Source organism: Neodiprion pinetum, chromosome 2, assembly GCF_021155775.2.
Source record: "Neodiprion pinetum isolate iyNeoPine1 chromosome 2, iyNeoPine1.2, whole genome shotgun sequence".
Lineage (NCBI taxonomy): Eukaryota > Metazoa > Arthropoda > Insecta > Hymenoptera > Diprionidae > Neodiprion > Neodiprion pinetum.
Window position 1 is genome coordinate 37,738,479 of NC_060233.1, and position 15,273 is coordinate 37,753,751.

At 44.2% G+C, this 15,273-nt stretch overlaps 1 protein-coding gene across 2 annotated transcripts in view; it reads left to right on the forward strand.

Moving 5' to 3' along the window:
- LOC124213032 (uncharacterized) overlaps positions 1 to 15,273 on the forward strand; it is a 162,301-nt gene that overhangs the window by 76,596 nt on the left and 70,432 nt on the right. The window contains exon 3 of one of the 2 annotated variants that reach the window (XM_069133638.1): positions 2,649 to 2,756. In XM_069133638.1, coding sequence (XP_068989739.1) covers positions 2,649 to 2,756 — 108 coding nt within the window. Of the gene's footprint in view, positions 1 to 2,648; positions 2,778 to 15,273 lie in introns of both variants that reach the window. The other variant, XM_069133636.1, reaches the window with a different exon arrangement.

Below are 15,273 nucleotides of genomic sequence, written 5' to 3' on the forward strand. Positions count from 1 at the left end.
TTCCCTTCTTTGTTCTAACGGACGTTCTGACAGGAGAAATGCTCTTTCACTAGTCCCGAGCGAATGGAAGAGAATTTTCATCCTTCCCCATTTTTGCGGCGTGTGAGAAAAAAGAACACCGATCATTCGCAAAACTCTTTAGAATCATTCGGAACAGTAGAAATTGAGCGATTTCACTCCGCGCGATTTTCCCCGCAGCCTGTATGTTCCTCTTCATTTTTCATACGATATTCTCGCGATCCGACCCCTCCCAGAGTTCGTATCGAGCCAATCCGAGACGTGTTTGAACGTCGGAAGTCAGACGTGCGTCAAATTCTGATAGATTTTGACGAGAACGCTCGAGCAAAGATTAGAGTGCCCGCCCTTGACCCGGGCCTGTAGTTACGATACTTCTTCCGAGGCTTACGCATCGTCGGGAAATCTCATCTCGCAACGCTCTCTGAATCTGAAACAAAGCTATCACGGCGCGAATCCCGTTGGTTTGCATACGGGAAAGACTCGCCGGTCTCTGAAACGGACTCTCCGTCACCGGCTTCGCCTGGAACAGAGGCAGGATTAGTGCCGGACACCCTCGAAGCGCCTGGTGCCCGCCGATAAACAGCTTAGTTTACTTGGTTCCCGATAAAAACCCGAGGGACAATAAGGTCGGCCGAAAGTGCTGGGGTGAGTTTTGAAGGAGAGAAACGAGGGTCGCTCACACAATGCCGGAATATAACGCCTGAGGGAGAGACGAGATTCGAACGAGAAATATATCGTTCAATGTCTTTCGGAAATGTTTCACCCTCTATCGTTAAATAATGTGCCAAATTATGCGGGCGGCGATTTATTTTCAAACAAGTAAAAAAGGCACTGCAAAATTGATGATTCGTCGAAGAGACGTTAAACGGATGCCGTCTGAAAAAGGAGTTTTTTTTTTTTTGTTGTTGCTGAATCCGGCGAAATTCGTGGGGAGATGAATTTTCATTGGTGAGAAGAAAGAGCAAGGGTGAAATAATTGCGAGCTTGCAATCCAAGATTCATCCTGAGTCGATGTCCGTCATCGTTGCTCCGTACTTCCGGATTTTACGTACTACCGCATTGCTCTACTTTTATCTTCAGAAAATAAAGAGGTCGAAGTCCCTTAGCCGTATATCGGTGAATTGTTGGGTGTATACCATAAGCCCGACTTATTGAGTAACAAAAACGGAAATAAAGAAAGGCAAAGCAGCACGAAAAGGTGTTGTAAATAAAGCTCGAGTCCGGGAACCGGGTTCCCTCAGGATCTTAGGAGACCCGTGTCTTCAGCGTACCTGTATAGAAATCTCTTCGTCTCCAAAGCTTACTGCCGTAGGATACTAGGTACAAATTGTTGTGTAAGGGAACTGGGAATAAATTGCCTGCCATGACACGAAAATCGCGTGTTATCGAACCTAATATATCTAGAAGCTTCTACGAGGGCCTCATTTGTTTGCGATTCGAATGTACGTTTTGGATTGTCATAACAGCCGCCTTGTACACGTCTGAACGGAAATACCATGCCGATAATGTCGTTCCAGACACGTAAGTTCGAAATAACGCTAAACCCATATCTAAAATGAATCATCATCACCGTTTGGAGAGTCGCGAAATTCTACAGAATCGAAGACGCGATATCACCGAAACTCGATTTACTAAAACCGTAGAATTTCACTACCTTTTCCGTATCTTCGGTGGGAAGTTATACGAACTGCTCCATTGCGCAAATAACCTCGGACCAAAATATCATAAAAAAAAAAAAACAAAATGAACATCCTCTTTTCGGTTCAGTCAATATTTATGGAGTTCAAGAATGAAGTTTGGGGTGGTTTGAGACGTTCATACGGGTTGCGGGAGTGTGAATAAGAATTGGGGATAAAATTTCCAGCAGGGGATGCGTGACTGAGCAGCTGATTCGTACCTATAGCCAGGCGAGTGTTCGGTGCACGGTCTCAATTATTAACACATCGCTTTTCGAGGCTTAACATCTTGCTCACGTCGCGTCAGAAGTGTCGCTCCACCTTCTGACGTCGATTCGAGACATGCCGATCACAAGCTACTCGAGTTGATCGATTAGCGGGAACGGACGATTCTTTCACTGGCGATCGCTTTAGCTGCCTCACCCTGCGCTGACGTTGCAAATCCTACCGGAAGTGGGAAAACTGTAAAAATATTGCAATAATTTTTTTTTATTTCGATCAATACCGGCACGAAATTACTTTCGAATTGGCTCATTATGACCCCGCGACTAAAGGTATGCGGTAAAATTACATCTTACTGGTACTAACGCGGTAGATAATAATTTTGCATCACGGGGGTTCCTAATTGCCTTGAGCTTACTATTGGCCAGCGTATTCGCATCAGGTTCATTAGTCAGTCAAGGCTCCGGGTTACGAACCGAGCTCGTAAAAACAAATGGCTACTAAAATAATCACGCGCCTTACGTACGGTGGATAATTAATCACCGGCCCTCTTTTTTTTTTGTTTCTTTCAATTCCTGGTTAATATAAGTACGTATAATATATGTTATACGTTTTGCCGAGAGCATAACGAGACCCGGCAAAAGCTTCGAATCTTCCGAAGAACAATGCCCTCGTGGAAAATTTGAATTTTCATATCCGAATAAAATTTTTCCCCGCTTTTTTGTGTTCCAGGTATCTCGATGCACAAGGGCTACGCCTTCGTGCAGTTCACCAATCCTTTCGACGCCCGTAGCGCCTGCCTCGGGGAAGATGGCCGAACTGTACTTAGTCAAGTACTCGGTGAGTGTCCCCAGTGCTTATGTGAGTGTATACATAGACAGTAATCAATATATTTTATAGTAATCTGTTATCCGTTAAGGTACAATTCGTATCGGTTGTAGGCTTGACCGGAACGAGAAATGAAATATATTATATACTTGGTAAGTCGTGAAAGCAGAGAATACCGGGTAATTCAATCATAATTTTCTGAGAAAATCAAGGGAAACGAAGATTTCCACGACGTAAATTCCAATCCTTATACATTTCCAAGGGGAAGTGGATATAAATGTATCGGCGACCCCCGCGATATCCGCCTTTGCGAACAGCCTGCTGCAGTGGGTAAATTTATATATCTACCCAGCTAAGCTTTCGTTCGCAGCGTTATACATATACGTATAATCCCGGGGAGATTCCGACACGGGAATTGTGAGCTCTCAGTCATTGGATATCCCATGCCCCATGGTCAGCGGAATACATCGCTACGTTGCGCGTTGATAGCCGGTCGATACGACGAACCGGCTCGATTTTTTGTACCCACTAGATTCTAATCAAGGGACAAAGGAGAAGATGAAACAGACAGAACACGTAACGAGTTACCGAAGCAAGAATTCCCGTCTCTTCTCTTTCCGCATCTCAAGAAAACCCTCGGTCGTTTACCTTTAATCTAGCTGTGTAACGAGTACCGACGACGACGGGATACGCGAAGCGAAAGAAAAAGCAAACTGTACTTTAACGTCCGGACCCTGGAGTGAGAACCGAAATGAACGATGCGTAAGAATTAAGTATCGTTCTTTGAGGTTGCTGACGTCTAATCACACGGGTTCTTTCCTCGATTTGAGTGGTAAGAAGAAACGAGAAGGAAGAAAGAAAGAAAAAAAGAAAGAAATAGGGAGAGATAGAAAACAAACGACACGCCGCTCGAAACTAGTAGAATGATGAACAATACTTTTTCTCAGCAAAAACACTTTCCAAGATTAACTCCAACGCTGACGCAATTCCGATCCGACTCGATTCCTCCGATCCCGACCCTTCGCCAAATCGCCAAAGGAGTACAAGAATTTCGGCGTATGTACTGGATTACATCCGAGAAGTACCGCACTTTTGTGACCTTCGAGACCTTTCACGTCCGTAATGGTATCCGATCCGATTTTCCGCAAAGCTCCATTCAAACCAGCAACGAGTTATTCCGGCCGGTGCAGAAGCACATCATTCACGGCTGCAGTCACATTGGAACAAGAGAAGCGAGGGCGAACAATGTTGCAAGGTGAAGTAAGGTCACACGCTTTGTCCGAACGAGGCACGCGTATTTCGGACTTACTTATCGTTGGCCAAACACCGCGTGTGCGAATCGGGAAAGTCTGCATGCAGCAAGCAGCGTGGCAGCGATCATCCGACCAAGGCTATCGCTAAACCGCTCGGCTCGTCTCTCTCCGGGAGAATTTCGCAACTTGCGGCAAACCTTTCTTCGACTAATGCAAGAACTGTGTTCCGGGCATACATACCCACGCGGGAACCCAAGGACCCTTGCTCTCTTTCTCTTTCTCTCTCCCTTAGACCGAAACTCGGTAGCCCGGGATTTCACCGAGGCTGTGCCCCGTCGAATAGCTGTCGCCGTTTCGGGGGTGGGAAATCTCCCTCCACCCCCGTCGCCGCATCGACCCCGATAAAAGTGCAAACTGTTCGTCTATCCGCAATAGACCAGCCGATACGTCGCATCCGCAGCGACAGGTGTATCTGGGAAACTTGTTCGTGGAAGCGTAAAATAAAACTGAACAAAGTATAGAAGGAAGGAGGGAAGGAAAAAAGGTAGAAAATACGGAAGACTGGGAGAGTAATTCAATTTTTTTTCCTACCTCTATTCTTTTATCCCCTTTTGTTATTACTATTGCTGTTCTTGTTTCTATCAACATTGTTATATCATCGTTACTATGTAGTCTCCACGTTGGTAATAGTCCGGAAATTTAGTTTCGCTCGTTCGTTTCTTCGATTCGCCCAACTTGTAACGGTTGTAAATCGGAAATGGACCAGGATTATGTCTTTCTTACTTTTTCTTCTTATTTCAAGTGGTTATCTTCGAAACGATTGACTTTCCTTTGGGACGTCCTTTTTTCTCTTTCACTCTTTCAATTTTAGATCTCAAATCGTTCAAGATGAATCAAAATATAGCGAAGCAGGGTCAGGAGATCAATTCTGTCTTCAGAATCGTTCATCAAGGTGTACCTATAAGAATACTTTCAGCTCGTTTTCAGTTAAAGAAAGTTTTAGACCTGAGTTTGTACATATATATATATGTATATTTTTTTTTCCGATATCCACCACGATATACTGCGCTCGAATAATCGCACGGAGACAAGAATATTGAACGGCAAAACCCCGTGTATTACATTGTACAGTATACGAGGGAGATAATATCGAATCTCGACGGAGGGTTGGGCAAAGCCTCGATGGCTACCAGCAATAAACGGCAATAAAATCCAGCAGCATTACGTATATAAGGCACCACTCGTTACACGTGTGTGTGCGTGTATCATTTTCCTCAAGGATCCAGAGCGTTTTTCGATATATCGGAAAAGAGGGACGATAATTCAATCGGCGAACCTTCGATTTTCCCCATCATCCGCTGGATGCAACGACCAGCGTACGTCAATTTCGGAACTCCGTCACTGCCGCGGGATGATAGCTGAATCGCTGTCTTGCCAGGGTCCCTGACCCGAGTCCCTAAACCCAAACAACTCCCTGCAGGATACGCCTCTCGTTCCGGTGATTATCGAACGAACACCCGGCTCTCGGCTGCAGTACGGCGGTGCAGAAACGCGCCGAAACGTTGCTAATAAATTATACACCCGCGGTGCAGGTTTGCGAAATGGATAGAAAGAAGGAGAAAGATAAAAGGAGGAAAGAGGCACTGAAAAACGTCCGGCACCGGTATATGAGTACCAACCTTTCCCACGTAGCAGCAGCAGCAGCAGCAGTTACAGTAACGGTAGCGGTAGCACTAGCAGTAGCAAAGCAGCCGTCATCCCCTGATCCTGCAGGATTACCGGGACTTTTATTAATACACATGCTACCGGGCTGTCGTTCTGCTTTGTCCGTGCCTTCTGCGCCTTCCATCCTGTCCACAAGCCGGTCCGATCCTCCGGGTTTAAATCAAGCGACGACCGACGGTGTATTGTTCCCATTCTCCCACCCCTTTTCATCCCTTATTCCCTCTGTCTCGCTCCCTCTGTTTCTTTCACATCTTACTCGTCTCGTGTCCCCGTCTCCTGGGTGAGTAGTTCTGTTACCGTAGCGGGATGATCGAGGGGAGAAAACGCGAAGAACTTGTGCGCGCGTTTTCCACACGGAAGGAATTACTCATCGCCAACCCCGCGAGGCTCCTTCGACTCTCCGAAAAATCCAGGGAACTAGAATCAGGCGCTGGGCCAGTCGGGATGAAAATCGGCCGACGCACCTGCGGATAATTTCGCAAAGCTGGAAGCCCCGGCGTTTCGGAATCGCGAACGTTTAGACCGTGGTTATGTTATTACGCAATCGACGCACGCGCCTCGTTCCAAATCCGTTCGCCGTTTCTGCAACGGTTTAAAAGATCACCGGGCATGATTCACGCCCGTCTGTCATCGCCGACGAAAGACGTCGCCAATTTCGTTCTACCCAACCAACTGCTTGCCGAATGCTGATATGCATGCACGGGTGATTTTTCGACGCTGAGGAATGTATCAGCTATCCAGATACGGCAAACGCGTTCAAGATTTCACCGAATGTTTACACAGAGTTAATCGGAATTTACGCATCGCTACCGTTTATCAATTATCGCGTTATCTTCTTACACGCTTCTTACGCGGAGAGAATTTTTTTCTTCTTTTTTCCACAACGAGTGAATTTTCTTGCACTCGTGGAAATATTTTAATTGAGCACGCGTGATTTTGCACAACAGACAAAACGGTCACATTTCCGTTTTTAACAAGTCAAATTTTAAATTTAAACAAATTGCATACGGAATTTAAAAAAAATGATATAAGGCATGTAGAAATTCTAAACTTCTGATTGTGAGTGGGTTTTAGAAAGTACAAGGCGATACTCCGAAACAGAATACCATATACCAATGCGTTTACGAATCACGGTATAATTTTTCTCTCAATGACCAATCAAGAATACTATTTTGGTGAGATGTCGTGGGAAAAGAAAATCAGCGTCTCTTGTCTACAAGCACGATGACATACAAAGTGCCCGTTGATAAAATCAAGATCGGCTCGCCACGCGATCAGTAATTGGAAACATAACAAGTTGTTTTTCTTAAACAATTTTTTCTAGAGCTATTTGGCAAGAGGTAGTAAAAATTCTTCCTCGCGATTTAATGTTGTTGTGAAGTATCCACTGCCCGAGATAATATTTAAAATCTCTGTTATCCGAGCCAATTAAATAAATTTCGGTGAGGATGAAAAGACACGGAGGTGTATATGTACATATGTATATATAGATATGCAGAGGTATGTATTATTTAGGTAATAACGACGATCTCGGGACGCTGAGAGTGATGAATTTCTTAAACGTCTGTCGCCACGGCGAAACGGGCTCGGGAGATAATAATTAGGCCTCATCGCATCGCTTCCTTTCTTCTATGGCCAGTCGTTATAACAGTTCGGTCTTACAAAACACATTCGTATATTTTACGCACACACACACACATCGTCGCAAAGAAGCGGAGACGCTAAATATACCGAAGTGATAAAATTAGCCGCGTCGCGCGCTCTCCGCGTGTTTCTACACGGGCTGCTGCTCACACAGCTTTACGGTGAAAACGTAAAAAGACGAGGGTCTTTGATGTGACGTCACGCCAGGTTTCGCCCGTCTCGCCAAGGACTAACTCACCGTGTAAACGGGTTGAAGAAAATTGTGCAAAAAAGCCGTAGCTAATTATTTGTGATATTGCGAGACTCTTTTTTCCCACCACCTTTTATACCGCGGCTGTAAGCAGCGAGGGAAAACGATATACCCGCTATATTGTTAAGGAGCAAAAAGCGATGCAGGCTCGCCTTTTACGCTCCGAGCGGAGAAAAAAAAATTAATAATAATTATTAAAACAACAATGGAAAGCGTGTTGTTTTTTTTTCTTTTTTTTTTCTGCTTCCATTAATAAAGATAATAATGAAGGCAAAATCTTTTAGACATAGCGATGATGTTTATTCAGGATTACGGTCAAATCCACACCCATGCGTGACGAAGAAAAAACAAAAAAAAGAAAAAAAGAAAAAGAGTTAAAAGTCTCACCGTCGACTCGAAACAATGATTATACCGTTAGATTTATTTTTCTCCTCGTTATACGATCGCGGCCAATATCGCGGCGCAAATAAGCGCGGCGAATTTTCTCCGGGTCCAAAACTGGCAGCATTTCAAACGAGACAGACTCACCCATATTTGCGTACATGAGGACTGTGTGAAAAATTGATGTTTAGTCTGAACGTGAGACGAGAAAACCTGACCTCTCTCGGTCCATCCAACCGAGGTTCGAGCTGGTCCCGCGCACCTGAGAAGGGGTTTGACGCAGCTCGTAAAAAAATAAATCCTCTCAGTGGCTGCCCATTGCAGAAATAAAGGTTTTATTATCAGTAGTTTTCCAGCGATACGATTGCATTTAATCCGACCGAGCCGGCGGTGGTCTTGGTGTATAACCAACCTTCCTGCCTTCCTACCTTCCTACCTACGTCCAACACGAACTCCGGTCCATCCTTCTGAATTCGCGCTAAAAGCCGACGCTGAAACTCTTGAGAGTATAATCCTGGCTTTCGCGATTCTCGGCCGCGTCCAATCCTCCCCCCTTTTCCCGTTTCCCTTTTACCATCCCCTCGCATCGTTCTCGTCCGTCTCTTTACCGCCCTTCTTTTTTCCGTCTACCTCCCAAGAGTTCACCTAATGCACGGTATCCTCCGCGTGCGCATCACGAGTATCACTGGAATTTCAAAAACCTTTTCATTTTAATCTCCGCTTATAAGTGTAGAAATTTAGCGAGAAATAATTTGTCGGGTTTTTTTTAATACCGTTTTAGATTTCGCACGATGGAAAAATTATTCGGTTTTAAAGCATTACATCAATAACGGCGGTTAAAGCCTGGCAAATGGAGATGCGCCAAATATAATATCATTTTAATGTAATACTTGATCAGGATAATTCGTGCAGTTCTTTTTTTTTCACTTATAAACTTGCGATTGTTTCTCTGTTGTGTGTTCGGATGAGTTGAGTTAGGTTAATGACGAGTTTCTTAATTTTTTACAAGTTTTCTTTACTTCGATGATTTGAAACGTAATCGCAAATACATAAAAATTTTAGCCCACTGGGATTTTTTCAACAATTTGCCAAAATTTAATGTTGACTATAATCGTTTGGCGAAAGTAGAAATATCGGTACACGCAACTTGAAAGAATTTCAAAATAGAAATGATAAGAGACCGTTGTGTCAAACGTTTTTCACTACCAACAGACGTTAGTGAAAAAAAATAATTATAACGAAAAAAAAATATGTAACATACATATAAGTAACGTGTGTTTTTTCCTCATCTCCTCGATACATATTGCATCCGCGACGTTTAGAATTTCTCCCGCTATTGAACGGTTAGTTCATTTTAGATCCCGGGCGTACGGTTATTGGGCAGTTAAATCGTTGAGTGTTCGTTAAACGCCGCGGTTTGTCACAGGTTTTATTGCATTTTGTTGCGTGGGCGTAACAGCGGGAGTCGAGGTGACGAGAAACAGGGCGTCAAACGCGTTGACAAACCGCCGCCTTTTCAATTCGAAAGAAACAAAAATGAAAACGAGAGATAAAAGAAAATTGCAGACAAGCCGTTGGAGGGCACTTCAAAGAGATCGTCAATGCTCGGATACACGAGCAGCTCTCGGCGACTCTGGGCGATTACTGATGAGGACGTGTGAGATGAAAAATAAAAAAGGCGAAGATCACCCGAGGAGGATGACACGCTTGTATCAACCCACGTATGATACGCGATGACAAATGACAAGGTAGGTATAAATTACGATTCTCGCGACACGGTACAAGTGCCGATTCATAACTAGTAATAAAGCTGTTCAATTTCATACTTGTCACGTTAAATCAGAGTTTCGTTGCTTTATAATGATCGCGTATTTACGCGTACAATGTAGCTTGTTATGTTATCGGTCTCACGCTGATGATCGACCGACATGTCAATTAGCATCAAATAAGCTAATCGAAATTCCTCCGCTCGCTGTTGAAAATGAATCGGTACTAAAATGAATCTAGGCTCGATATTTACTGGGACGTGAAAAAACTTGCGCAAGAATTTATGCAACAACCCATATGCATGTATGTATACACCTATACGTTGTAAATCAACGGGCGCGAAAAAATAATTTTTTCATTAATCGGCATTCGGAAGGGCGTCTGGTCCGAGGGTTCCATTACGGGAATGAGTTATAGAGCGAGAACCTTCGGTTTACGAGAAAATTTGTTAACGGAATTCGTTGGAATAACAAAGAATTATTCCGGAGCACAGCCACCGTGTATATTTATTCAAACCTGCTCCTATTTCCCCCGCGTACCAAACGTAAAAGCGGCTCTTGGATCTTTGAAGCCGGTAACTGCAGGCGCGAGTCGAGGCGCCGGTGGAATTTAGAAAAACCATTTCGCTTAGCGAGTCACTTATACCTATAACGTTCTGCCTACGTGCATACACGTATGCAACTATATATGTGCGCGAGTGAACGTGCGCGTATCCATAAACGCAGCTACTACATTACCCGAGAAATAAAACTATCTTGAAAATATTAAAAACCGCAAACATGCTTTTCCGCCGCACAAGCGAGAAGAGCTGCGCATGCAGCGCTTATACACGTAAATCTACCCCATGAACCGTTGAAAAAGGTGCGCTCCGGAGAAAACTGCGGTTTCGAAATATCACGGAATCGCGGAATACGCAGAGTAGGTATACCTATGATTAAACGCGGGAGCGTGCTTAATTATAAGATTATACGTGTATACGTATACGCGTAATACTTGTCGAGTAATTAATTAATTAATGCTTACCAATTAGCGGTCTCATCATCGCGAAATTGAAACGGTGCGTCGCGTTATCGGTACCTAATTGGAATGTATACTACAGGCGCTACACTAGCAGAAATATCGCGAGTGTAGAATCACGGTTGATATACATGGACGTGAAACTGCACTGTGCACTCACACATACACCCACGCACATTTATATCGTATAATAATATGATCGGTGAGGTTTCGTTCACGTGTCAACGATGCGAACGTCAATTAATTAACCAAATTTTGAACGGGTTTTCCCTCGCCGCGATGCAGCCACGCATCGCGTTTTATATAATGTGCATTCCTGTCCATCCACCATGGCAGTGGAGACATGTTTGAACAAGTTTGCAATTTAGAAATTGCAGGAAGAAGGAGGACGGGGATCCTGGGACCGCCCGAGGGAGTCCGTAGAGGAAAGTTTCACAGTTTTTCTGTATTTTCCCTCCCACTTTTCATTTGATTAGTTCGAATTAACCCCATCCTCGTCGGCGCGGCGTCCTTGGCCTCTTCAGCCTGCAGCCACCGCAGTCGTTTTAATTAATTCTCAGTCTCCACACACTTCAGGACGTTTTACGTACCTACCTACCCCCCGTGCCTTTTATACGCCCGCAAGCCCGGACAGATTTGTGTTGCAGGCGCTGCACAGACTCGGTGTGCGAAAGCTCGCCGCGAGCTTTACGGTTTCCAACGATTTTAGCACCATGGCAGACAGAAATTGCCGAGTTGTACATACAGTAGCCCCGCAGCCTAGGGTCGCAATATTACACCATTTGCTAGGCGCAAAGCTCTGCGCCGCCCTTGTAAACACGACCAGCGAACAGCCCGTATGTGGGAACAAAGCATCCGTTTGCAGGAAAAGGGAACGGAAGGATGAAGGCGGTAGGCGACTTCCACGAGGAGGTGAGAAGCTTTCCGAGCGACTAGTCTTTTCCTTTGATTTTTTTCATCCTGCTTTTCTTTTCTTTTTTTTTTTTTTTTAATCTCTCCGTTCTCCTCACCACCCACGGCGTGAATTGAATTTTTTGAACAAATCTCCGACATACGACAAATCGCGACAAGTTTTTTCGAAACATGCAAAGCGCAATGAAAAGACCGTGCGGTTTTTAACGGGGCGAGAAATTAAACTGGGGGTTCGATTAGATCGGCAATTCTGATACCGGAGAGGAAGGGATGGGGTGCGGGGGCGATAAATATTTTTATTACGCTTAGCGTCTCGGGTTCGGGTGCCGTTTTATGGCCATTAATCGACTTTTATTGAGAAATATTCAAAGCTGTAAAGAAAACTATAAAACATACGGTATACGTAAGAGACGTATATATAGATGTATGTACATATCGAATCCTCCGAGCCCCTTGTGCTTCACCCTACATTTTAACGGTTATATAAGAAACCGTTTGAAAAACAAACGCTCAGGGTAAAATTGACGACCGACGTGTTCCACTTTGAATCCCGATCGTTTCTCCACGAGGGAGTTGAAATACTCTCGGTGTAATCGTCGACGTTGAATCCGTTCGAAAATGACCGTCATGGGGAAGCTGTATGCGATATAAAAAAAAGAAATAGAAAAAAAAAAAAGAAACACAGACAGACTGGAAGATGAAAGAAAAAACCTAGTCGTTCACCTCTTAGACAATCTGCACCAGATCAACTGTCACAAAGCATAACCGTCAAGGTCCCTGCAATTCACCAGCTTCCTAGTCACCAAACCCGATACTTATTGTCTGTTGTTTGTACTGTGAGGCGGAAATTGTTCAACTAATTTGCTGACCAAGGGACGCGTCGTTGTGTACGAGTATCGGTGGCTATCTCGTCGACGGATTAGCGTGTGCGTATAGAAAGTATCGTAAAAACGGGACCCCCGTTTGGTCGTATATGAAAATCTGAAGGAGTAAAAAGAAAGTCCACGCGCATGAGCTTTTCCCTTTTCTATACCCCATAAATCTTCCGGGAAACATAAGGAGTGCCTCCTTTCTGGGTTCTATATTGTCCCAACCAACGGTAAGCCTCGAGGACTTTTATTGCGCATGTATATATGGATGTTGACAAGATTGTATGAAGAGGAAAAAAACAAACAAGTGGCCAGCAAAAAAGCGGGGACGAAGATAAGAGGACGGAAAAGATTGCGCGGATAGTGAAATGTTACTTACTGCAGATGCATGCCGCAGTAATACTTTAGAATATGATTCGGGATTCGGTTCGTTGGATTAACAGGACGCAAGAAATATTCGGTCAAGTTTCGGTGTTAATTTTACATTGGGCTAAGTTGCCGAGGATTCAGGAGTTTACGCGTCCTCAGCAGTATATACGGGATAACTTTGCACCTTACCATCGGCCCTCGGCATATTCTCCGGCTCCTTGTCACCTCCCTTTCTTCCTCCGTAAATCGCTGCTTGACTGAGCGAAAAGTTTGATAGATTACCGTGTTGGTTTATATACGGTAAAACGGGAGGTGAAGGCGCGGAAGTAGAAAAAAACAACAAAAAAAAAAGAAAAAGGAAAAATCATGAAGACGAGGGAGAAAGGGGCGAAAGGTGTATTATAATCGCATATAAATTGAAAAACGACACAAGGGTCGGGAAAGATTTCACTCTCGGTTTTTCTCGCTCCTTTCACCCCGCTTCTTTAACTTCATTCAATATTCGTTTACCATTTGACCGAAAAGTTTCGTTTTCTGTACAAGTTATATTTTCAGCTTATTATTGCCGCTGAATGGACGCGTAAATTTAAGATACGTATTGATTATGTCAAACGTTGAAACACGTATTTGTAGATTTATTTGAACTAGCTGCAATTATTTTTTTTCTCTGCGATATTAATTGACTCTCATTTTTATATTTTCCTTTAAACCGGTTCAACTCAAATTCTAGGCAACTCTGACCCTAATCTAACAATAAGGTGAGTTTTATCTCCCCAAAGCAAACGAGCTGCGGCCGTACGAACATGATTTTTTTTTTTTTTTTGAAACAATTATTAACAATCACGGTGCGTTAATCACGACGGAGGAGATCAAACGAATTTCTATACCTAGTCGAGTAGCTGGCGTGGAGGTAGAAATTAAATATCAAATATGATACGTCTTCACGCCGACAGAATTGAACAGTCAAGTTCAAACGACCGAAATAGCCAGTGGAATATTTCCTAGAGTTCCTTTTATCGTTGAAATTCCGCTCTTTGGAGACCGTCAGAATTGGATAAAAATGAATTTTTAATATTCTTTTTTTTTTTTTTTAATTATATATTGCCGACGAAGTGATCCATATCGAATGAATTACGTGCTAGGAAAAACAAGACTACCGTCAAGCGACAAGAAAAGCATATCGATAATATCATAGACACACGGTAGTACAAATTTTAAACAGTAAATCACTGACTTGTCAATACCAGAAAGGAAATTTAATACCTCTGTACTAATTATACTCTTTCGCTAATCTTTTCCGAACATTATTACGCATGTGTGAAATTCTCATCAACATCGTCGAATCGGTCTGAAACAGTTTGATTCCTCGACACAATTTTCGTCAAATCTCGCGTTTATATATAACATAATAACTCTCTCAAACCGACGCCATTTTCCCCGACACGTTTCAATCGTCTTAAGTACAATATCGGCCAAGGGGTGCGAAGCATCCACGTTCGAATCCCCATTGGAGTTCAATATCTCGGGTAAGTCATCACCGGGACGAAGTCGACAGAGATTAAAAAGTAAGTGAAAGAGATGGCCGTGCGATGCGGCCGTGGGTAACCAGACGAAGCGGCTAAAATTTTCGACGATATTGTAAAAGATGTCGACGGGATCAGCGGGGCGGCTGGAAGTCGAAGGGAACGATGAGGGGAGCGGTGCGGGAGAACGGAGGGGGGAGGGGGGAAGCTAGCCGGGGAATCTCATGGGAAATTCCCAGGGAATCTGAATAAATCGAAATACAAAGTGATTCCCGAACTTAAATTAGTTTCCGGCTGGTAGAAAAGAGAGGGTTAGACGGCGGTAGCCGTCACGCAAAGGTTGCCGGGCCTTCGCAGATTTTAACCCACGTATATGTATAATGCCGGTCTGCTATGGGTATAGAATTTCGCCACGGTCGCGACCATTTTACGGCCGTCAGGCGTTTTATAGGCCGGCGTTTCTGCGGTGACAGAATGGCAGGGGACAGTCGGACGGACGTCGGATTTGCGAGGAGCTTTTTACCCCGCAGAGCTTTCGCACCGTCGTCTATACTGCAGGTGTTTCTCTCGTTTTCTCAGCGTCTCTCCTCACCCGGAGTTCCGCAGGCTTAGCGACCCGCTGTCAAACGTCGCGCCGCCCGACGCGATCCGATTTTTCTGCATCCGATTTTTTTCGCCCTCTGATATTTTCTTGCCTCTTACCCTCGCGCGGTCTTTCGACAAAAGACCGGGATAACTCGACTTGTGCACCTATCCCGGGGGACAAAAAAGACGATCTTTCCGAATGGAATTCTTAAGCCGAATGGCCCACCGTCGGTC